The sequence below is a fragment of the Pantherophis guttatus genome, chromosome 1 (genome assembly GCF_059756535.1).
Source record: "Pantherophis guttatus breed Tessera chromosome 1, ASM5975653v1, whole genome shotgun sequence".
Classification (NCBI taxonomy): Eukaryota; Metazoa; Chordata; class Lepidosauria; order Squamata; family Colubridae; genus Pantherophis; species Pantherophis guttatus.
In genome coordinates, this window is record NC_142063.1 from 39,903,696 (window position 1) to 39,928,168 (window position 24,473).

General features: G+C 37.0%; 1 protein-coding gene across 1 annotated transcript in view; it reads right to left on the bottom strand.

The window, feature by feature from the left end:
* The window catches only part of DYNC1H1 (dynein cytoplasmic 1 heavy chain 1), a 62,919-nt gene that overhangs the window by 29,400 nt on the left and 9,046 nt on the right, over positions 1–24,473 (bottom strand). Inside the window, exons 7-36 of the mRNA XM_034418488.2 lie at positions 23,959–24,186; positions 22,495–23,571; positions 21,582–21,761; positions 19,950–20,099; positions 19,178–19,324; positions 18,902–19,042; positions 18,465–18,641; positions 18,095–18,205; positions 17,675–17,794; positions 17,126–17,365; positions 15,276–15,431; positions 14,978–15,091; positions 13,481–13,591; positions 13,187–13,396; positions 12,867–13,013; positions 12,090–12,256; positions 10,884–11,057; positions 10,528–10,693; positions 10,258–10,446; positions 9,963–10,157; positions 9,554–9,836; positions 9,365–9,465; positions 6,115–6,274; positions 5,388–5,631; positions 4,907–5,090; positions 3,511–3,723; positions 3,127–3,365; positions 2,858–3,014; positions 488–715; positions 140–370 (exon numbers count right to left, since the gene is read on the bottom strand). Coding sequence (XP_034274379.2) covers positions 140–370; positions 488–715; positions 2,858–3,014; positions 3,127–3,365; positions 3,511–3,723; positions 4,907–5,090; positions 5,388–5,631; positions 6,115–6,274; positions 9,365–9,465; positions 9,554–9,836; positions 9,963–10,157; positions 10,258–10,446; positions 10,528–10,693; positions 10,884–11,057; positions 12,090–12,256; positions 12,867–13,013; positions 13,187–13,396; positions 13,481–13,591; positions 14,978–15,091; positions 15,276–15,431; positions 17,126–17,365; positions 17,675–17,794; positions 18,095–18,205; positions 18,465–18,641; positions 18,902–19,042; positions 19,178–19,324; positions 19,950–20,099; positions 21,582–21,761; positions 22,495–23,571; positions 23,959–24,186 — 6,240 coding nt within the window. The remainder of the gene's footprint in view (positions 1–139; positions 371–487; positions 716–2,857; positions 3,015–3,126; positions 3,366–3,510; positions 3,724–4,906; positions 5,091–5,387; positions 5,632–6,114; positions 6,275–9,364; positions 9,466–9,553; positions 9,837–9,962; positions 10,158–10,257; positions 10,447–10,527; positions 10,694–10,883; positions 11,058–12,089; positions 12,257–12,866; positions 13,014–13,186; positions 13,397–13,480; positions 13,592–14,977; positions 15,092–15,275; positions 15,432–17,125; positions 17,366–17,674; positions 17,795–18,094; positions 18,206–18,464; positions 18,642–18,901; positions 19,043–19,177; positions 19,325–19,949; positions 20,100–21,581; positions 21,762–22,494; positions 23,572–23,958; positions 24,187–24,473) is intronic.

Sequence of the window (24,473 nt, forward strand, 5' to 3'; positions counted from 1 at the left end):
TCAGTGTTGATGTGAGGAAACAGGATTGTACTTAAGAAACACATGGAAACCAGCAGCAAGAGTTTAAAAAGCCCGATAATTTTATTGCCTCAGGATTATAGTCTTTTGGTGAGCGGGTGGGGCAGCAAACAAGAATTACCTGGATGTAGCGTTCTAGCTGGTCTATTTGCATTGGAAAGTCTGGGTGGTTAGCATTATACTGTGCTACGTTGCGGCACGCTTGGTGAAGCATGGAAAAGAGAGAACCGAGACACCGTAGTCGGGTGAGGTCCATAATGTGCTCCAGTTTAAAAGCATGTTCAAGTGCCTTTGTCACCAATCCATTAGATGTGAAGTATGGCTGCATAATTGTAGCTGCATCTCTTTGAATCTGTCAATGAACCATTTCAGTAACATTACAGCTAGAAATTACCATACCAGAAAACAGAGCTAGACAATTACTAATTTGTGTAGTGAAGTAAAGGAAATCTAGACCTCCTAGGTTTACCTGCAGCATTGGAGAGGCTGTTTCATCACTTTCATCTTCTTTTCCCTTTCTCCTGCGCTGAGCTTCTTCTTCACCTTCATCCAGAGGAATACTTCTCAGTCGGGCCAAGAAATTATTGAAAATCATGTCAGTACTTAAAACATCTTCACTGAACCAAACCATGCCACATCGCGACACTGTGGCCAGAGTGGCATATTTCAAATCTTGAACTTCAAACATGATGCGCACCTATGGAAAAAAATAAAAGGGTGATTTCTGAAAACATTTAAACCCAGACCTCTTTATGGTTTCTGTTCAAAATACCCTTCTTCAACTACCCTCTCCTCCTTTTGAGTTTAAGGTAAGCAAAAAGCAAAGAATCAGAGAAAGAATCTCCTGCCATGGGCAGTGAAAGCTACTAAAGCAAACTCAGTGGGAGAGCTTTGTTTCAAGATATTGGGAAGCCAAGCTGCATGTACAGCACTCCAGACTGTACATGCTAGAAGGAGTAGACATTCTGAATGCAGACTCATCCTGGACACAGAATCTAAATATTGTAAAATTGGAAGTGTCTTGGCGACGTTTTGACAAAGTCTCATTCGTCATCTTCAGGCTGGTGTTTTCGGCTTCATTGCTCCTAGAAGCACGAAGCCGAAAACACCAGCCTGAAGATGACGAATGAGACTTCGTCGAAACATCGCCAAGACATTTCCAATTTTACGTGGGAGAAAACCCGAATAACCAAAGATATATATATATATATATATATATATATATATATATATATATATATATGCATATATATATATATATATGCTAGACACTGCCTAAGCCCCTCTCTGTTTTAGTATATAGGAAACAAGTGAGATTTAATATCTTCCCACAGCCTCAGAATTAACTGGTTGAACCTTCTACAGAAACTCAGGTAAAAGAAGCAACAGGAATGCCTCTTTCAAGAGCCTTGTTTATTTCTGTAGGTAAAGGTTTTAAGCAGGAATTTGAGATTGAAGTTTTTATTGATTTTGATATATGTGTACTGATTAAATCTGTGTGATTACTTGTGCCATATCTCTACAGGTAAGCCTCGCTTAAGGACCACAATTGGGACCAGAATGATCACTGAGTGAAGTGATCATTAAGTAGGATATCACATGATCTCTTTGCTCAACAATTGCAGTCTTAACACCTGGTTGTTAAGTGATTTCATGAGTCATTAAGCAGATGGAGTCCAAGGTAAGGTGCGTGGAATTCCTCAGGGAAGACCCTTAGAGGCATGGTGCAGGCCATGTGCAAGTGTCTCCCTGCTCATGAGCTAAAGTTTCTCTCTGTCGAAATTAAAAGCTTGAGCAGGTAAATACTTGTGCAAAGCCTGCCTCCCAGTGCCTCTGCCACCACCGAGGCCTCCCATCCTCCTTGCCTTACAACGCTGCCTCCCTGCTCTGAGACTGTAAATCCTTCGTGGATGAAAATCCCATCTCAATTTTTTGACTCTTCTTCAACCAGCCCCCAGAAACCAGGTGGAATCGTCTTTGGGGGCTGACTGTGAATGTCCTGTGCTGCGAATGCTCTGTGCCAAAATACTGGTTGGATTTTGTCATGGACCCTTTATAGCCAGCCTCCATAAACCAGGGAGATTCCTATTGGCAGCTTGCAGTGACTTGCGATCTTCCCTGCCAGTTTCCCTACTGACTTTCTGGAGAGCTGGCAGGAAAGATTACAAATGGCAATCACATGATCGCAGGATGCTTGGCAAACAATTATTAAGTGCAAATGTGTTGCCAAGTGCCCAGACTACAATCATGTGCCCACAGAGGCACTACAACAGCTGTTAACTTTGGGCATGGGTTCTAAGTCCCTTTGTTCAATGCCACTGCTATTTCAAATGGTCAAGTGATCATTGATTATATTAATTATAATAATTATTGATCATCCAAATAATCGTTAAGTGAGGACCATCTGCATATAAATTGGGGAATAGTGTAGATTCCTCACTTTTATCATACAGCTTGTATTCATAAATATAGCTTTATAGATATTAAGTCACCATTTTCCCTTGTTAAGTTGTAGCTGAACGATAAAAAGGCAAATTGCAGCAGACTAGTAGCATCTTATGATCCGAGTGGGTCATTTTATTTCTTTTCTCTTTTTAATCAAGTTATCAATGTGGCTTTCCCATGAGTTGGGTAACTCTGAAGTTACCCCTTTTTTGCACTTTGATATTTGAAATTCAGAAAAGCTTTTACTTTGATTTTTTTTTTCTAAGCAGAATACATCAGCATGCTGCTGTATAAGAATTGAGTCAATATTCCGATACTCTGTTGTCCACATTTAGCTACATTAAATCGCATGGAAATTCCACCTTAAATATGAATTTACTATAGATAGGCTTACATTTGGTGGAAGACTGAGACGTTCCCCATTTGGTAATGTCAGCAACTTGTTGTCATCCAGAACAGAATTCAAATTTTCAACCCACTCGGGATCAACATCTCCATCAAAGATAATCCACTGTCGTTTTTGTAGTTCCCCTCTCACATTATCTATAATTCTAAATAAGATAAGAATGTAGGACAAGTTAGGCAAATGTTGAATCAGTTTAAACACCTTCTCTGGGAATCTTTCTATTCACTTTCACCACATCTTATATATTTCACACTTACTTTCTCAAGACATGGGTAAACAACCCATCTGTCCACTCTCTGGTGTTGGGATCCAAAGTACCATAGAGATGGTCTTTGCTGATAGCTTTGGGATCAATTATATGTGCAACACCTTCCACCCCTTCTAGTCTCTCCAGAGCTTTCAGAAGTACTCTCCAAGCCATGCTCTTTCCACTTCCAGAAGGACCGACCATCATCAAGCCATGGTTGATCTGGGTAATTTGATAGAGCTGAAGAACCTATAAAAAGGAGTAGAATGAGAGATGATCTTTAATTTAGAATGACAATGGTTACAATAATCTTGTTTAAATTTTTAGAGGACTATTTACAGCCAAATCTCATAGATTTTATATTATGTTGTCAATAACAGTTGCAAAGCCATACCTTTTCCACCCACATGCTACCAATATCTTCTCCATCACCATATGTGAGGTACATTTCCTGACAGACTTTCTTAAGTTCTTCTCTCAGTGCAGTCATTTCTCCTCGGTGATACTGAATGCCAGGGAACACATCTGACAAGAGACTGAAAAGCAGTGGTATATCTTCTGCAACCAGTTTTGGTACCATAGTTTCACAGACACTCTGGATCAGAATCTACATGGGAAAAACATTTATTATCAATATAATAATTTTAAATTGGGGTATTTTAATTTTTGGGGTTTTAAATCGGCCAAATCTATTTAATTATTTTAATTTTTAATTATTGTTGTGTCTTGTGTTTTTAAATTGGCTGTACACCGCCCTGAGTCCTTCGGGAGAAGGGCGGTATAGAAATAAAATTATTATTATTATTATTATTATTATTATTATTATTATTATTATTATTATTATTATTATTATTATTATTATACAAACTAAGAAGCAAAGTAGTTATTTAATAGTGCAGAGTTCAAAGACTGGATATTGTAACTATACTGAAGTTTAAACTGGATATTATATTTTCGTTGTGTTTTTTAAGATAACTTGAGATACTATCAAATACTATTTGTGTGGTGGTTGGTCCAGATGCATTTTGTTTAAACAAATTACTGTGACTGTTATTAACTGATTAACTTAACATTTATAGTAGTTCAGAGCATTAAGAATGCAAATAGTAGTGCATGCAAAAATAGGATCTGTTTCAAGTGGAAAACAATAATGGGTTCTTCTAATCATTTTAGAAATTTTCAAACATAGGCCAGCTACTTTGTATTTGAAGTGTGTAAAACTCAAAACCAAGCCTCAAACACATAACAGTTGTTCTGCACTCCAATCTGGGTGCTTTGAATTCAAAATGAATTGAACCTGAAATGCTATGCACACTTGTACTGAATATTAATTGCAATCCAAATTAATTCAAAATTCTTGTATGTTTTTGCATTTTGCATTTAAGGATCAGCGTCTTACATAACTGTAAAGGTTATGTAAAGGGAACTATAAAGGTTCCCCCACACATGCGTGCTAGTCGTTTTCTGGCTCTAGGGGGCAGTGCTCATCTCCGTTTCTAAGCTGAAGACCCAGCGCTGTCTGAAGACATCTCTGTGGTCATGTGGCCAGCATGACTCAATGCTGAAGGTGCATGGAACGCTGTTACCTTCCCACCAAAGTGGTCCCTATTTTTCCTTTTGCATTTTTATGTGCTTTCGAACTGCTAGGTTGGCAGAAGCTGGGACAAGTAACGGGAGCTCACCCTGTTAGGCAGCGCTAGGGATTCAAACCGCTGAACTGCCAACCTTCTGATTGACAAGCTCAGCGTCTTAGCCACCGCATCCCATCCCATTAAAATTGTAGAGCATACCTCCTGTTCTGGTAAATTTTCAGCAATTTCTCCTTCATCAACAACTTCACCACGCTCTTCCTTCTCTCGTTTTATTCTCTGAATCCTTTCTCTTTTCACATTGCCAGCACTGATCAGTACACTTTTCAAAGCTCTCAAGCCGAAATCATAATGGCTTTGAGAAGAGAGCTGCTCATCACACAGTCTAAGGATATAAAGATGTCACTCTCACCACTATGTTTAAATAAAAACATTGGCTTTAGAGATGAAGACACATTATTATCACATTCTAGAACATTACTTCACAATGTTTCAAGCTGTTTTATTAAGTAGTTCAGATACTTTTCATCTGTCTCTAGAAAATACATTGCAATGTAGACAATTAATTAGCAATTTTGAACTACTTTCTTCATGTGATATGATCTACATATAATAAAATAAGAATGGTAATGCCAGCATCTGTAGGTAATGCCTACATCCCTCTGTTAACAATGATACTTACTTAAAGAAGGGGACAATCTTGTTGGCAAGCACTTCAGCTGTCCGAAATCCTTGGGAATACAACATCACCTGAGCAATCAGTTGACGATCAGGCTTTGTCATGGCCAAACTACGAAACAGTTTCTTCAAGTTGTCTGGGAGATTTGATCGACCAGCATAGCCAGGGTTCATTGTGATGAAGATTGCCATATCTGGGCTCACTTTCACTTGTTTGTTCAGCAATTCACAGGTAATGGGGGCAGCAGCTGAAAGCAAGCATCTGTCAGTAAGTCCACTTTTCATCTCTCCACCTTCCAAAACTGACAGAAAAGGAATCCAGAAAGGCTGGGAAGATTACTGGTATCATGTGTATGTGTATGTGTATGTGTATGGGTATGTGTATGTATATGTATATGTATATGTATATGTAGTGGCTTTTTTCTTTTTCCATTTCCTAAGATTTTTTTTGTCTTTTGTGTCCTCTAGATGGTCTAATAGGTTCCTTTCTTTTTCTCTCACTGTATAGCACTTTTTCTTGAATAAAATACCTCTTTTCACAAAAGTTTTATAAATACATCTATTGCTATATTATATTACAAACCAATGGATTTAAACAAAATATTAACTTTGGTGTTTCAAAAATGTAATTATATTTCATAAAATAATAACAGTATTTAAATACAGAAACTATATACTTGAAAAACTTCTAAAGCATTGCAAAAAATAGCTTTTCTTTTTAAAATACATACATTTGTCATAGTTTGGATTTGAGTGTTCACGCAAGGCTTCCTGAATGCACTGGACTTGCTGAGAAACAGCAGAAAGCATTCGCTCTTCAAGTCTGTTGAACTCATCAAAGCAGCCCCAGGCACCTACTTGACAGAGGCCCACAAAGATGCGGCCCATTGCCTAAAGAGAGAAAAAGAAAAGAAACATATATATATATATATATACATATATGAAATTGAAAAGGAACAGTAAGATGTTAGATGTAACTCATCATCTATAAAATCGGGCATTTTGCCCATGGTTTTTAACAGGCATAATCGCTATATTGTCTGAGTCTTTTGTTAAATATTAGAGATATTTAAGAGATACGAGTGATCCCAGACCTCCGGCCTTTTCATCGGGCCCTTAAAACCTATTTTTTTCAGTTAGCCGGGCTGTCCTGATTTTATGGTTGGTTTATGGTTGGTTTTAAAATTTGATATTAATTTTAATTGAAATGTTTTAAATTATGGGCCAAACTTTATTTAATTATTTTAAATCTATTTTAACTTTTGTGTACGAATGTTTTATTTTGGCTGTTCACCGCCCTGAGTCCGAAAGGAGAAGGGCGGTATAGAAATCTGAAACAATAAAACAATAATAAACATATACAGGAGCTTCCCTTACACTAAAATTTAGGCACAAAATAGATTTTATTTTTATTTTTTAATTTTATTTTATTTTTGGATTTATATACCACCCTACTCCCGGAGGATTCAGGGCGGTGGACAGCCAAAAGATAAAACACACATACTAGAAAATTTAAAAAACCATATAAAAACACATTAAATAATTTGGCCCATACAGATTAAAACACCCCTATTGTTTTAAAACAAATTTAAAATTAACAATTAAGAGGAAGTTAGGCCAGGCCAGCCTGTTGAAATAAAAAGGTCTTGAGGGCATGGCGGAAAGTGCGTAAATCCGGGACCCTCTGTATCTCTGGGGGCAGCTCGTTCCAAATGGCAGGTGCCCCCCCAGAGAAGGCTCTCCCCCTGGGGGCTGCCAGTTGACACTGTTTGGCCAATGGCACCCTGAGGAGCCCCTCTCTATGGGAGTGTTCTGGCCGGTGAGAGGCTACTGGTGGCAGAAGGCGGTCTCGTAAGTTCCCAGGTCCTAAGCCATGGAGCGCTCTAAAGGGGGTAACCAAAATCTTGAAGCGCACCCAGAAGACCACCGGGAGCCAGTGCAGCTCGCGCAGGAGAGGTGTTACATGGGAATGCCACGTCGCTCCCATAACACCCGCGTGGCCGCATTCTGGACCAGTTGGAGCCTCCGGGTGCTCCTCAAGGGGAGCCCCATGTAGAGAGCATTACTAGATACAGATGGATTACTGGATACTGGATACAGATAACTGGATGCAAGATCCCGTCTGTTAATTTAGATTCTAGGATACAATTGGAATTGTAGTTATTGTACCAGCCTCCCTGCTGTATAACACTTTTCCTCCCTGAACTTCAAAACTCTGTGGTTTGATTGGTGGTGGTGTTCTGCAGGATTATGGTCTGCTTTTCCAGGCAAAGAATCAAGGTGGTTGTTCATGGCCACCATGACAGGTATGGATTTGACCCAAGTCATTGAAGGCCTGATCACAATGGTGCTCATGCTTTGAATTTGGTTTTCCAGCTGGAGTGTCAGGCTTTAGAATTAACAGATACTGCCATCATTCTGTCATGGACTGATTAGTTTCTGGTCACCCTAGAGTGTTCCAGAGCTGCTCCTTGCCACAGGGAGGCAGAATTTATTTCACTGATATATTCATGGTGCTTGGCGGAGCCTACTGGATTTTAAAGACTGCTTAGGGCTATTCTTAAGGTTTGGTGCACAATTCAGTCGATGCCTTGTTGCAGTTTGGAATGGGAGAAGAGCTGGACTAAATCAAGTCTATATGTTCTCTCTCCTCCCATATACCCCACCTTTGAAAAATCATCTGAAAGCTGCAATTGTACCAGAATGCAATAAAAAAGCAATTATAGGCATGCAATTTTTACTTTTTTCAGCACACCTAATGTTACTTTGTGGATTTTTGAGCTGCATTGGTTCCTGTCTAATTTTTGATATAATTCAATATATTGGTTGCTATCTATAAATCTCTTCAAAGTATAGGACTAGGATATTTAAGGGACTCATTATCCATTTATCTCTACCTGTCCTATTTTGGAGAGGATACAGTGATGGAGTGTGAGATTGTCAGGGACGATGCAAGGGGATGCATTTGAGGCACGGCACATGTTTGGAGGTGCATTTGAAGCATGAGTCAGGGCCTGCTTGAAACGTGCGAATCAGGGAGGACTTGCAAGAGGCTGCAAGAGGTATTGTGTGGGCCAGATAAGGTGCTTGAGGTGTTGAGAGGTAGATGAGTGGCTGTACGGTCCAAATGCAGAGAAGTTAGGGAGGATATATAGGTGGGGATCCTAACCCTGTACAATGAAAAACCAAGAATGACATATGGTGATTCTTTCAAGCTGATTTATTTAGCGTTTCCACACCAAAGATAGAATCTTGCAAAATTGAAGCACTTTACTATCTGAACAATACTCTGAGAACTCTCAGGGAGCGGCCTGTTTTAACCTTCTTTCTTTCACACAAAATATCTGGACTACATTGTCTCTTAATGCACTTCCTCTATTCTGGAAATCTATCCTACTACATCCCATCACATCCAGTGACTTGTGATCTTCCCCGCTGGCTTCCCAGTGACTTTCTGGGGAAGCCAGCAGAAAAGGACACAAATGACAATCACCTGATAGTAGGGTGCTTGGTAACCAGTCATAAATGTGAACAGGTTGCTAAGTACCCAGATTATGATCATATGTGCTGGGGACCGGTCACAATCACCATTCGTTAAGCACCATCATAACTTGGAATGGTCACTGATCAAATGATTGTAGGTTGATGTCTATCTGTAAATCAAAAAATGAACAAATAAAACTGGCTGGGATTGTTGTTCTTTTCCAACAATCCATGTGACTTAAAAATACGAATTATATTATTTGGAGTTCATTTATTTTCTAAAAGTGGGTTATGTTGAATTTAATTTTCAAATTATCAAGATTGGAAATTGTGGAGAGATGACTCAATTGATCTTAATCAGTGAGGGCTTTACAGTTAGCCTATCATGTAAACATTATAGTATTTCTAGACTTATGCAAAAACACCTAGCACTTTTGAGATAGAGATGCAACTTGAAACTTTTCTAAAATAATCTAATTATAGATGGAAATGATATACCTGAAAATCAAATGTTTCATCACAGTTGAAAACAAGAACAAATCGTCCAAGCTGATGTCCAAGAGCTTTAACAGATTCTGTTTTACCAGTTCCAGCAGGTCCTGTTCAGATGTAAAAGAGGCAGATTACTTCTGCTCTAGAATAGCAGCATAATCTTGACACGAAAAGAATGTATGAGCAACAATTTACCAAATGGAGATCCTCCCAGCCTGGCTTCCAAAGCTTGTGTCATTGTCAGGTAACAACGATCAGTGAGAGGAGTCTGTACCAGTTTATCTTGGACTCCAAGGTACTCAAAGCCATAGTTAAATTTGGCATTGGCCATCTGGATGGATAGTTGCTGCAGTACATCAGTTTGTTTAGGATCAAAGTAGAACCTCATCTGGCTCAACCAATCAAATGATTTGGAGTTGTCAATTTTGCTCTTGACCAATGATCTTGTAACATCTCTTTGGTGAACCAATTCGGTGATCTTTTGAAAAAGCAATAATCAATCTTAGTATGGGCACATAATTGAAACTTTATTAGATCATGAAATGCATATGTAAAGTAACATGAATGTCTGGCCAAGAGGCAATTAGTTAAGATGATGATTTACCAGGTGTTCCAGTTTTCTTCTGCGGAGAGGAGGCTGCTCCATCAGTACAGAATCTGCAAGCACAGTCAGTGTCGCTTCAACATTGGTTAGCACAGATTGCAGAGGGGTACTATCACCACCTCCCCCTATGCTGTTCAAAGCAGACTCCACATTTTCTGACCAGGCAATCTGAGCTGAAAGGACGACGAGTTGGGCCTAGAGAATTTTTTTAAAAAAATGTCTAAGTGTTATCGGCTTCCTTTCTCTCAAAGCATTTTATCTTATTATAATGCTGAAAGTAAAAATAAATAAATACCTGATATTTGTCAATCCACGAGATGTAAGTAGCTGGATCAATTGAAGTTGCTTTGCCGAAGATTTCAATTTCTGTTTCAGACTCAGCAAGAAGTTTGGCAAGTGTTACCCTCATTTCTTTTTCAACAAGTGTGAGCCACTCATTGATCTTGGGATGCTCAGTGATTGACACAGGAGTTTTGAATATCACCTGGAAACAGAATTGTAAGCTTGTTATTGGTTTTAAGAGAAAAATGTTTTATGCCACCAGATCCAGAAAACACGTTTATACCTCTTCTCCCTCACGTGATGATATTCCTAGAACAATAGTGTTGTCTTCATTGAGGATAATGCTCGACACGCCTGCAAACATCTTCTTGAAATGTTTTTGCAGTTTTGCTACATTTTTGCTGTTTCCAATGATTTCAAGCAAATCTTCATCACCAACAAAATAGAACCTTAAGAATAAAGTTCAGTATTTCAACATCCACACATCAAAACAATGAAGCTCAGACTCAAACCATCTGTGATTTTCCATTGCAAACTGATCAATCAAAGCAAAAGAAAAACTTAAACTATTGCTTATTGAATTTAGAAGTCATTTACACTTATGTAGATGGACAATTAATTCTGAACTAAATTGCTTACCGAGGGAAAGAAGCCCTCTCTCTCTCCAGGTATTCTCCTAAAGCTTTTTGGATCTTTCCAAGCAAGTCTGCTAATCTTTCCAGAGATCTCTGTACCCCCTGAATATTCAGAACATCCATCACCAAGGGAGATTTTGATACCTTTTTCATGAGAGCCAGAAATTCTGTGCTGATGCTGAAAAGCCAAGAGGAGAGAATGCTGATGCACGAGACGTATAATATTTTCCACTATATTTACTTATATTTTTATACCACTAGACTACCAAAGACTCAGATCAGTTAACAAATGATCATCATGATGTAATATAAATTAAACCATTCACAGTAAATAAACCAAAATTTAAAATATTTGGATCTAAAAATGCAGGCAGTCCTTATTTACCAACTGCAATAGGGACCGTCAACTTAAGTGGTGTGGACGTTAAATGTGATGTCAAGTGAGTGCACTAACTACCTCAGTTCTGGTTGTGGTCATTAAATGTGATGTCACATTATCACAATTTGCAATTTCCTGAAGGCATCCCCATTGATTTTGCTTGGTGAAGCCTGTTCTGAAAGTTGCAAATGTTGATCACATGACCCAGAGATACTGTAACCATCGTAAAAGTACACTGGTTGCCAAGTGTCTGAATTGGTATCAGGTGAGTCATAAATCTCTATTTTCATTGTAAATTCAGATAGTCACTGAATGAATTTTCAGTAAGTGAGGACTACCTGTTGTTACATAAACCTGATGGAACACTAACAACTGATCTAAGGGGAGGCTGGTCTATAGAAATTAGCACATAATAAAAAAACAGGATCTCCTGCCATCATAGATGTCGGGAACAATTAGTAGCCTCTTCTGTGATAATTCCATAGAACGTTTACAGGATTATATAGGACGATGAGAATACAGTTCTGCAAATACTAGGTATCAAGTCACTTAGGATTTTATAGGTCAAAATCAGCATTTTCAACTGCATTCAGAAACTTATTGGTAGCTAATACAGTTTCTGTAATATCATTATTATATATAGTCCTGTAGCCAACACCAGGAACCATTTTGTACCGTTCCAGTTTCCAAGTGGACTTTACAGGGAAATATGTAGAGATTGTTGCAATGGTGACATAATTATTACTGTTGAACTGTATCATAAAAACTCCAAAACTAAATACAATATTAACATTCTCATGTTTACATCCACAATTGGGGTCAGACCATTACCTTTGGAACCTCTGAGTTTCAATTGGCAGCAGATGTTTGATATCAGCACTACCTGTGAAGATGCCTTCCAAGTAAACCCATCGCCTCTGGACATCAATCCAGACATCAAACAGTGCCATAATTCGATTCAGTTTGTCTTCCCAGCTAAGGGCATCTTCTTCAAATACCTGAAAATAAATAATAAGCTTCAATTAATGAAACAAATTCACAGTAGGCTGAAACTACTAATAAAGGCATCTATTAATTTACGAGTCACAATAAAACAATATTTATTCAGTAGAAGTATTGATTGTAACTCCATAAAGACCACAATGTGATATACAATAAAATATAATAAATATTAAAACTTTTAAAAATTGTATTTCAAGCCAAAAATTAGAATGTTAAACGGCCAAAGTAATTTAATTGTTTTTCAAAATGTGCAGTACTTTTGCTACATTTCATTAAACAGGCACTGCAAATGATGTTTCTCTTACAGATCTTAAAAAACAGGCAGACTAGTGACACAAGTAGATATTCAGATAGCTGGGCAATAAAACCATTCAAGCTGTGAGCTGTGATTGGAAACAATTGTCTGTCATTCACTGTGAGTAGCCTAGCTGCCACATTTTACTGCTATTAGGGGTCTTCCAATGATCATATATATAGTTTTGTATGCTTGCACATTGTGCTTATGCTTGTAAACTTTTTCAAGAATAAATTGAAGCATGGTTTAACATATACGGTTCAGAAATACTGTGATATGGAGAAGATAAAATAAATATAGCTAGTCATTACCTTGTAGTATGGAGAAAGCTTCATTGCAGATACACTGTTGATGTGCTCCTTGACCTTGTTGAAGAGGTCATCCCAACCACGAATCAAACGGCATTTGTTTTGATAGTTGACCAAGTCCAATTCATAGGTATTCCATACTTCACGTATCTTTAAACAAAACAAACAAAAGGAAGAGACCTAGAGCTTAGAGTAGTAAGGACTATGAAACGTCTTTACAAAAACCTGATACAAAATACAATTAATTCATATTTTTGTTAAAATCACTAGAATATATATTGAAAATTTATGAAATGGTATAAAAATTAAAAATGAATTGCTACCTGTTTCAAGAATTCTTCCAGTGCCATCTCTCCTTGTGCCACAAGTAGCACATCCTTCACAATCAATTCATTCTTCTGCAAGTCAACATCCCAAATCTGCCCCAGAGTTAGTTCAGAAACTACCCAATTGACATGTAGCCTCTTCATCAATTGTTTCCAGTGACGATCCTTAAGAGCTTCTGATTTCAGCTCAATTACCAACATATTTATCTGGAAGAAAAAAGAAAAGCATAAAATCATTCTTTTAAAATCAACCTACAGCTACATTGAAGTAGTTTTCAAAAGCAACCTTACCTTCATGTAACCCTTCAGAAGTCTCTGAACATATTCATAGGATGCATACTGACGTAGCCGAGCAGGAAAATTTTTCAGCTGGTTTAGTAAGCCATCTAAACTTTGGCGGAGCTGTCAAAACAAGAACAATTTGGAAAAAATTGCAAATCTTTAAGTTTATGAATCTATGAATTCATACTTCATTACATATTTATTAACATATTTTAAATTAAAGGAATCTTTATCTGTGATGCTGACCAGCTGTATACCTATTATGGTTTGCAAATATAAATGATCAATTAATTCACTGTAAAATATCTCAGTCTTATTTGGGCTTTATTCTAACCCTACTTACATTATTGTTATCTACTACTGTCAAACTGATAGAAAGTAGATATACCAAACCAATTTTCCAAATCTACTCTGGAGTCTTAGGGGACTTTGCAAGGCTAGGTGTATACTAAAGTTGTAGCTCAAAGAGCCTCTAAAATTGCATCTGGCTTTCCCCCCCTTAGTTAAAGTTAACTCAAATCATCCAGTTCCAATCTTTTTGAAAAAAAGGAGCTGATGTCTTATCTAAGATACAAACCAATAAAACAGAGGTGATGTCAAAATAATGCTCTTGTAATAAACTATATGTAAATAGTAAAATAATGAAAGAAAACTTATCTAAAAAATCTAGATCACTGAAATGTTTCATTTCATAAAGCAGCTCTTCATTTTTTAAAAACCACTTTTTTCCCTCTGGCCATAGTGTCATTTCTATTTATTTATTTTTTTATTTCATTTAACAAATTACTATAACCATTCAACTACCCATACAACTCTGGGAAGATAAGTGAATACAACCAAATTAAAGCAATTCAATTCAAAAGAAACTGTGCCAAGGCCCCTAAAAATATTATCAACACATCAAACAAAACCATACCCCATCAATGTCCTGGCCCCAGCCTGGGCTTGTTTAAACATTATTTTGACATAGATATGCCAAATCAGAACAGTTTGTAGTAAGGCAAGTATTAAAAATAAAACAATAGGCAATAAACAATGTAGTAAAAGTTAATCAAAGGATGTAACACCAAAAATGGGTGCAATGTTCAAATACCCTTCCCAATCAATATTCATATTAAATATGTATAATGCTATACTGAAAAAGTCAATTCTGATGGAAGTATGAACTTAAAAGAAACTAGTATGGAGACATGCAGTATCAGTCATCAATAGGTTATTTCCAGAGGTTCTTAGTTTCTAATATGGTTAAATAATAGAAGAAAAGTGATTGAAGTTCAGTGATTTATCCTTGTGGACTCTTAACAGGCATACTAAAGTTCCTAGGCTTCTCATTAAGAGATTATCCAATTTGTTCTAATGAATGTTTTCCCACACATCTGAAAAAAAAGTTTTAAATTTCTACATTGTAAGAGTTAGGGACATAAAAAAGGATATATTATATATTTAAGAATGGATGACATCCCCTGCCCCCCAGTTCTACATTCACATGAATAGCTGAAGTAATACCTTTCTGGGTTGTACAGAAACCCAAGGTTGTTCCTTCATTTGATCGATCTGTTCCCAAACTTTTGAAAGTTCAGACCAGACCCCTTTAAGGTCCTGTAGCTCTTCTAAGGCAACCTGTGATGAAAAAGTGAAAAATTTGAATACATTAAAATAGGCATAGATTCAGTGATAAAATATGATTTCTGAAGAACCACTGTAATTATAGCAGGGCATATGTTTATATGTGTTTCTAATTTGAATCTCATAACTATAAAACATTCATGTTCCAATTCTTGGAGTTCAAACTGATTTTTCTTACTTGGACACGTTCTTCACTGCCACTGAGAAGTCCTGTATCAGTAAGCTCCAGAGCTTCTTTGGCCTTTGCACATTTTTCACGGTCATCTTTCAATCTTCCAAATTTTCCTTCATAGATGGTAAGTGCTTGGAGAGCCTCCTCTGGACGTAGGTTGCCCTTAAGAAAGAAGTTACAAAATTTTAATATAAAATTTAAAATATGTTACTTTAGAAGTCACTATTAAATAATTTGACCCTGGCACTTTCTATCATATTTTAACTTTACAGCTGCTATAAAACACCCTTAACTAATTTTGGGATATACCTTATGTATTCCGAGGATACTATTAAGTAGTATAGTTTATTGAATAGCCCGAAGGCCTTTTCAAACAAAACAGAAAAGAAAAAGGGAAAAAGATAAAACAGTTACAAAAATAGCAATCTAAAAATATTTGATAGATGACATTAAAATTTTACAATATCAAATTTCAATAGCTAAATTGCCAAGTCTGGATAACCCAAATAGGATAGCTCCTCTCTAACTGAGCTCATCTTCCTTACAATCAATAAAAAATTTTTTTGATATAACTGGCTCGTATTGCCGTCATTCTTTTAAGGTATTGAGTGATCGCTCTTACCAGGGAAGGAGAGTCAGCCCTCAACAGAAATGCTAATTTTTGGCTTATATTCCAGTGGGGAAATTTATTTATAATTGGGGACAGATATTGTTTTCTTACTTCTTGATAGAGACTACATTCGAATATTATATGCGCCGTGTCCTCCACGACGTTTACCCCACATATGCATATTCTTTTGTCATACGGGATTTTCCGATAACGGCCGAATCTAACGTTGGTATCTAGAAGTTCGAATCTAAACTTAACAAATAACTGTCTCTCCACTGATGGCATTTCTAAATGTAAATACTTTTCCAGAGTGAAAGTTGTTTTAACTGCTGTCAGCAGTTTAAGGGAATGATTAGTTGAAAGGGTTGCCATGTCCATTTGCCCATGTATATCTTTAATCCGTTGTTTAACTTGGTTCAGTGTGTCACACAACGGGAACCCTACGCCATATCGGTTCAATATTTCTGACAGCCGGGTTAGCCAGGAATACCTTTGAGGATTTGAAATCTGCTGTTCCTCTAGACATATTTTAGGGAGTCTGCTGGCATCCATCTGGGTCATTTTTAGCCAGTAGGCTACCGCCCTAGTGATTGTATAGGTGTACAGTGAGAAACTATTAAGTATTGTGGAATTCTACCCAGGGAACGAGATGTGTATTTGAAACAATGTATACTTCTCAGGTAGTAAGAACATTGTATTAGGTCTATGGTTTCAATCACTGTGTTCAACCAGAGCACCAAAATTAATTATAGGTTTATGGTATCATCAAGAAGAGTCACCAAAACAATATTAGTAAAGGTAAAGGTTCCCCTCGCACATATGTGTTTGTCGTTCCCGACTCTAGGAGGCAATGCTCATCTCCGTTTCAAAGCCAAAGAGCCAGTGCTGTCCGAAGATGTCTCCGTGGTCATGTGGCCGGCATGACTAAACGCCAAAGGTGCATGGAATGCTGTTATCTTCCCACCAAAGATGGTCCCTATTTTTCTACTTGCATTTTGTACGTGCTTTCGAACTGCTACGTTGGCAGAAGTTGGGACAAGTAACGGGAGCTCACCCCATTACGCGGCACTAGGGATTTGAACCGCTGAACTGCCGACCTTTCTATTGACAAGCTCAGCTTCTTAGCCACCGAGTCCCCAAAACAATATTAAAGCCATGAATATGGAGTGAAAATAATAAATAGATCTCCAAATGCATATTTAAGCTAAAAGATAAAAAAGAAGTGGTTGAATTAATGGAAACTTACCGTTACAGGCTTTGTTTTCTCCCAATCTGTCAATAAGTCCACTGTGCGTGTTTCTACAGCTCGATCTTCTTGAACAATCTTCATCTGCAAGTTTGCTACTTGTTGCTGAATGGCAGAATCCTTTCGTCGCATAATATCATTGAAAGCACCCCATTCTCCTTCAATGTTGTCAATGTACAACCAGGATGAAGGAAACTGGAATCTCTGCTTCTCAAGCAAGCGTTGGCCATTACGATATAGCTATATGGTCAAAAAAAAAAAAAAAAGAAGAAGAAGAAGAAGAAGAAGAAGATATATAGTAAGATCAAAAGATACCCAAGCTGGAATTTTAAATTAGCAGCTGCTACTATAATATGAAGAACTTAATCATTTTATTAGTTGAAAAGGTGAATGTTTTTTTAAAAAGTTTTAAAAATATAAACAATCCATCTTCTCTTAAAGAAAAATAAGATGTATGTTTTTTTAAAAGTCTAAAATTGACAAAGAATTTATAATCAGGATTATCTTTTCAAAACTTTTTTTTTAAAAAAATATGCCAAATAAGCTTACCTCAACTTGTTTCTCAAACTGCTTGATTTTGCGTTTCAGTGACTGCACATATGTGATAAATGTGACAGCATCAGATGTGCTAGCTGTATCCACTGAATGTTGCTCCAATTCTTGACGTGACTACAAGAAATGGAATAAAGCACAAAGCTTTATAATTATATCAGGAAACATCAGAATAACTTACAACAGTGAAGCCTGCTCTAAAAATTGATAGGTCAGAAAGGAGATGCCGCTGTTACTAATGTTTTTTCCCCCTATGATTCCCAAATCAATAAAAACTATGGAAAAAAACTCTTTTATCTTATCTGTAAGTATAGTATTACATAGGATAAATTAATTAATTTACCTCTTCTTTTTGTTTTTGTTTAGGATAACTTAATATAATAAATGACCATCACATTTACTATAGAATATTCTTACCTTGGAAATCTGAGAATGGAATTCTGTCATATTTTGGCCGAGCATTTGACCAAATTTGCTGAGAACTTCTTTATGCCAAGAATCATACTTCAAGTTCACTTTGGATTGAACCTACACAATGAAGATAATGATACTTTTATTCTATACCTTTCTATCTATTATCTCTATCACAAAACCTTATTTTTATATTTATATTGCATTTCCTCATTCATTCTCGCTCTTTGTTTCTTTTTGAATATGTTAAGGGAAAGTAACTAAAAAAATCAGCAATATCTATGTTTTTGACTTTCAAAATTTGCTTTACAATCTGATTAGGTACTAAATTAACAAACCAACAATATTACTCAATAGCATGTTTGGAAATGTTTACCTTTCCATAATCTATGATAACAGGCCCAAATTCCTTCCTAGTTTCCGCATTGTCAAAGGTTCCTCTGGCTTTTCTGATTTGAACCAACAGTGCTTGCCACTTGTTTAAGTCTTCCCCAAGTCTGTTATAGATATTTTCAGCTTGCATGTCCCATAAACACTGGTACTGCAGCCAAACCTATAAACCAAGCACACACAGAAAGAAAACTTAAGCAATTTTAAGAGGGAAGTCATCACTTCTGAACAAATTGAAAACTACTTTTATGAATTTTAAGTCCTTCCAAAAACAAAATACAAATTCTTCAATCTATAAAATTAATGTACATGGTAAGAGCATAAAGGCAGAACATTCATCAATAATCAATCATAACATCAACCACACAGAATACTGATACATTATCTCAAAATGAACCCCCAAGAAACGAACTATAATCCTACCTTAACATATTGCTCCACCTCTGTTACAATCCCCTTGACAGCAGAATAAGCTTCCTCCAGAGCTGAAGGACCATCTGGCATCCGTGTCAAAGCATTACGATAAAACTTTTCTTCTTCTGATAACTCATAGTGCACACCAACCTAATCAAATCCAGAATTAAATACAGAACAATTTTTTTAAAAATTAAAACAATTAGCAATTTCACCAAAATTCTTGAATGCCTCAAGAATTCTTTGAGTCAAATGTATGTGTGTGCACATGTCTGTATGTTTTACCTGGTATCTCTGACTTTGGATTCTAGGAAGTGAGAGTATTATTGTCTTCCAAGCAAACAATTCTTGGAAGAGTTTGTATCTGCAGTCTTCAATTGGTGGATTCAAATAGATCACCTGATTGGTTATTCGTAGTTCATGTACAACATTCTGTAAAAGTATAAAGCCATGTTCAGTTTTGCTATACTAGATAAAAGGCATAATATTCATTTTAAAAACCTTCCAATGTTATAGTTGGAGAATAGGTTACAATGTGATAGATCATGTTACTTCAAACTGTATCTCCATTTGTTTGAAGCAAGTTCAGTGAGATAAACACAACAAGTGAATAAATGTGAGGTACATGAAAAGAAATTAACATAATCCACATGCTGGAAACCAGATTGAATGTTTAAGGAAAGTATTAAAATTTTTAGCTATTGACTAGTAATACCGGCTTATTTTCAGTGGGGGGAGGGGGGGCTTATTTTAGTGCATGCACTCAAAAGAACGATTGAGCTTATTATCAGGGGATGTCTTACTTTAGGGGATACAGGGTAGTAGAACACAGGCATCTCACTTTTCTTTTATCCCCAAACTTTAAATATGGTAACAGAAGCTAGAAATTTTCTAGTAGAACTCTGGAAGATAGCTTCTCTGAAAAATTATATTTACTGCATTTGTGCAAATATGAATAAACTTCAACTGAATTACTACTGGGGTTCTTCAACAGATAAACAGATACTAATAGTATTCAAACTGCACAGATATAGTTAAAAATGAAAACTTCACTTACTTTGATTTTGGGCTCTCCACCTGGTTTATGACTGACTTGTGGAGCATCTGTATCCATATCTACTTCGGCTTTGTCATCAGCTTGACCAAGAAGTACTTGTGTCCATGCTCTCAACCCAGCTTGCAGACGAACTCCTAGTATTCTCTCAATCTAGGATGCAAATATGTTCAACAATTGTATCACTTGACAACAGTGCTTATTTTTATTCATATTTTAAATGAAATTTGTTTGCATTGCATTGTTTGGTTCCATTGAAGGGCTACAGAATGTGCAACAGAAGGGCTAGTTAGACACAGTTCACATAATACACGGAGTCATAATGACTTAGGTCTGTGACTGCCATTTTTAGCAACTGTTAGAAGTTATGATGGTACAGAAAAAGTAATTCTATAGCCAGTCCTCACATTTACAACCACTGCAGCATCCCCATGGTCGTGTGATCAAGATTTGGGCGCTATGCAACCAGTAGATGTTTATAACAGTTGCAGTGTCCCACAGTCATGTGATTGTCATTTGTGCGCTTCACACATAGCCGGATTCAAGAAGCAAAGTGAATGGAGAAGCTGACAGTAAAACTGCAATTCATAGTCACATAGTGTCTCGCTCAACAACTGCAGCTGAAGTGAGGTTATAAGTCTATGTAGTGGCATGAAGCCTCACTTAACGACTGTTGCTTATTGACCAAATAGCCAGTTTCAATTGTGGCCATTAAGTGGGACTAGGTAAAGGTAAAGGTTCCCTTCGGACATATGTGCTAGTCGTTCTCGCTCTAGGGGGCGGTGCTCATCTCTGTTTCAAAGCCAAAGAACCAGCGCTGTCCGAAGATGTCTCCGTGGTCATGTGGCCGGCATGACTAAATGCCAAAGGTGCACAAAACGCTGTTACTTTCCCACCAAAGGTGGTCCCTATTTTTCTACTTGCATTTATCTTAACATAAAACAAGTATCAATATGACTGAATATTATATGAAAACTGTGCCACTGAAAAATTTGGAGAACAGAAAATCCCTTTAAATTTTAAAGTAAAATGTGGTTAAGAATAATATTTCCAAACATTATTTGTGGGTTATTGAATAAAATTTGAAAGTTTTAAAATTTTACCCTTAATATGATTTGAATAAGTCTGAACAGTTTAGAAAAGGTGCCTAAGTAAAATTGAAAGAATTTTAGGAACCTCCATTCACCACCCACAAAATATACCCTTGCCACTGCTATATTGGATCACGTAGCTTAATAGTTTTAGCTTCTACTTAATAACCAAGGAAAAACATATTTCTAGAACTGGCTGTTTGTTCAATTCTTATTGCCTTTTAGCTCATAGAACATTTAGTCACTCTTCAATATCCATTTATGCATGTTATCATCTGAACAGAAAAACTAATAAAAATAGTATTATCAATCATAAGCAAATAGATTGAATTTTAAAAAGATTTAAGCATAAGTAACATTGTACTATTATGTATGTTTGCAGATATGCTTTACTAAGTTACAGTGTGGGCTATTTTCAGGTAAGTGTATCAACTTGGAATTTAGAATAGAAATAAAGAGAACTATGGATTCAATCACCTATTCATGTTTTTCCCCAAGATATAACTCAGAGAGTTTAGGAAGAAATACAGCCAGTGAAGCTTACCTCCATATCTAACTTATTCACCCAAATTGGCAAATTGGAATATGAATGAAGATTCAGATCATCCACAGCCTTCTGAACTCTGTTTAAAATTTCAGAGAATGTTTTGTGATCATACATGCATGTTTCCAAGGATCTGACTTCCAGGTCTATTTTCTCTTCAATGATAAGCAAGTCATCCACCTAGAAGATAGAAAATAAGCCTTTAGTACTTAACAATCTTTCTCCCCCAAACTTTGTAAATGTAATTACGTAACAATTTTATAGTCATTGGACAAAGCAATTATGTTTGGAAGAGTAAGTGGTAAAAGGAAACCAGGCTGTCAAAGAACATGGTGGCCGGACACGATCCAAGCTGACGCCAGCTAGAGTATAGAAAAACTCAAAGACACAGTGCAAGATCAGAAGGTGTGCAGAGATCTGGCCAATAGAATTGCCAAGAGTTGACTGAATGGATACCATCATCATCATAATTTACAGAGCTAGTTTGATCTAGTGGTTAAGGCACCAGGGTAGAAACCAGGAGACTGTGATTCTAATCCCGCCTTAGGCATGAAAGTCGGCTGGATGATTTTGGATCTCTCCCAGCCCATGACACCAGACTTCTGTGACAACACTTGGTTAATCCAAAAAGTGGATCCTGCACTTGCAGGAAAATACTAGGAAGGGGAAAAAAGGTAGCATAAATTGTATCAGCTAAATCACCTAGTATAGTCACCTTTTTAGTATATTTAGGAATTGATATGTCTATTACTTTGGTCTCTAGAGAAATGCCTTCAGAAACAGAAGATGTAATGAGGTTTTTTAAAAGATTATTTCCTGCTCCCAATCTTATATTTTGCTCTCGTTGAAACATTACTGGATCACTCATCCATTTAAAACCCCAGGCTTGAAAATAGTATGAAAATAAACTAACCTTTTCCTGGAAGTTGAAGACCGTCTCTGCCAATCGCTGAACGTAAGGATCAAGTTTGTAAGATTCCCACACCAGTGCAATGCCCTCTGCAATCAAAGCCTGCACTTCCCTTTTAAGACCCGCAACCAAGAGAGAAATGGTATTTCGTTCTTCTACTTTTTCACAAGTACGTTCGTATGTACGAACACTCTCAATCAAAGAGATAGCGAAAGGATAGAGCTGATTGGCTTGGTGAGCTTTGTTGACTATTGCAAGAGGAACCCGAAATCCAAGCCACTTGAGGTTACGGACTTCTTTGGATAGTGTAATTATTTCTGGGAGGAAGTTAACTTTTAGCTTGAGGACATTTCCTGTTCTGCCTCTCACACGAGTGCTCTCAATGGTAAAAATGCGACCAGAGACACCAAGGTTTCGCTGCTGAACCTTCCGAGCCCAATCATCAAATATTTCTTGAGTGTTGAGTTTCATACGGAAGCTGTCTCCATCTTGCTTTAGCTTCTGTCCTTCTACATGGTTCTCCCATCCCTTCCCAAGAACATCTTCAACACGCTTCATGTAAGCTGTAAGTTGCCTGTCAATCTGTTTAGCCCAGATTATAGACCCTGCGACAGGAGGCAAATCTCGAACATGACTCATTTTGCAAGCTTGACTTTGAGGATACTGAACTTTGAATTTGTCATGAAGTGATTCTATGTCGTCTTTCACACGTTGGATTAACTGTGTTTGGTATTCACGGATGGCACCTCTAATATGTGGCCGAACAAATAGAGCATTAAATCTGGAGAAGATTCTGAACATTTCATTGGCATTCTTGGCTGTGCCAAGCTGATCCCTGAGGCGAGCAGTAATGCGGGTTTCAACTCTATCAATTCTTTCATCATATCGCTTCATTGCAGCTTCCCAGGCTTCTGTACCTTCTTTGGAAACATCCAAGCCATCTACTTCTTTCACATTCTCATAAGCAAGATTTACTTCCTCAATTGCATTAGCATCAGCGGCATCGAACAACACTTCTGCTACTTTCATATCTTGAGGCTCAGGCACATCTCCCTGATTTTGCTGGGCCACAGCGGTAACCTATTTAAAGTCATAGCAGTTAATAGGATATTCAGTATTCAGAAAAGTAGGCTTTTAATACTCAAATAAAAAATGGGTCTTAATATTCAACAAGGTTTCTAAAAAATACCCATGACCTATTCATTTAAATTCAAGATGCCAGCATGCTTGCTATGAGTTTTCACCATCTATTTTACTATGTTTTTGCAATATTTATCCCCACTTGCCAATTGTGGGAGAGGTTTTTTCACCATTCAAACAATTTTTTGGGAAGCTGGTTTATAATACCCTTTTCAATTAAAAAGAGTCTTCACAGAAGCCTATGAAACAAACACCTGCAAGATTAAATGCATGCTTAAGGTTTGAAAAACCTATCAATATTTTAACAAAAATGGCAATATGTATTACCTGAGGCCGTAGGACTCTGACAATGACTGCTCTTAGCTGTTCATGCTGTCTCCGAAACTTCCTCATTTGATCAAGTCGAGCCTGCAGCTTTCTGTGGGCAGGATTGATACGCCATACCATCTTCAGATTCTCTTCTCGCTTTCTTTTCACAATGTCTCTTAGTAGGACCTGCAATTTCTCATATTCATCATCCCAAGATTGGAAGACTTCAAAGCATGCAACCATGACCTGAAATAGTATTGAATAAAGGAAATTAATATATCCTAATTATATATATTAATATATTAATTTTTTTGTTTAGTTTATTATGCACTACATAGTTTACTTAAAATCCATCTTCTTGATTTACAGAGAGACATAACTAGTAATCAGCCATTATGGAACAAATACTATTTCAGGGCCGTTTGATTATGTCTCCAAAATTTCAGAATGTTGTAAATTGAAATCTGTGAGAAAGCTATCTTTAAAATAGTTATGCAGAATCACCACACAGTCAATATGAGTAATTCGCTTCA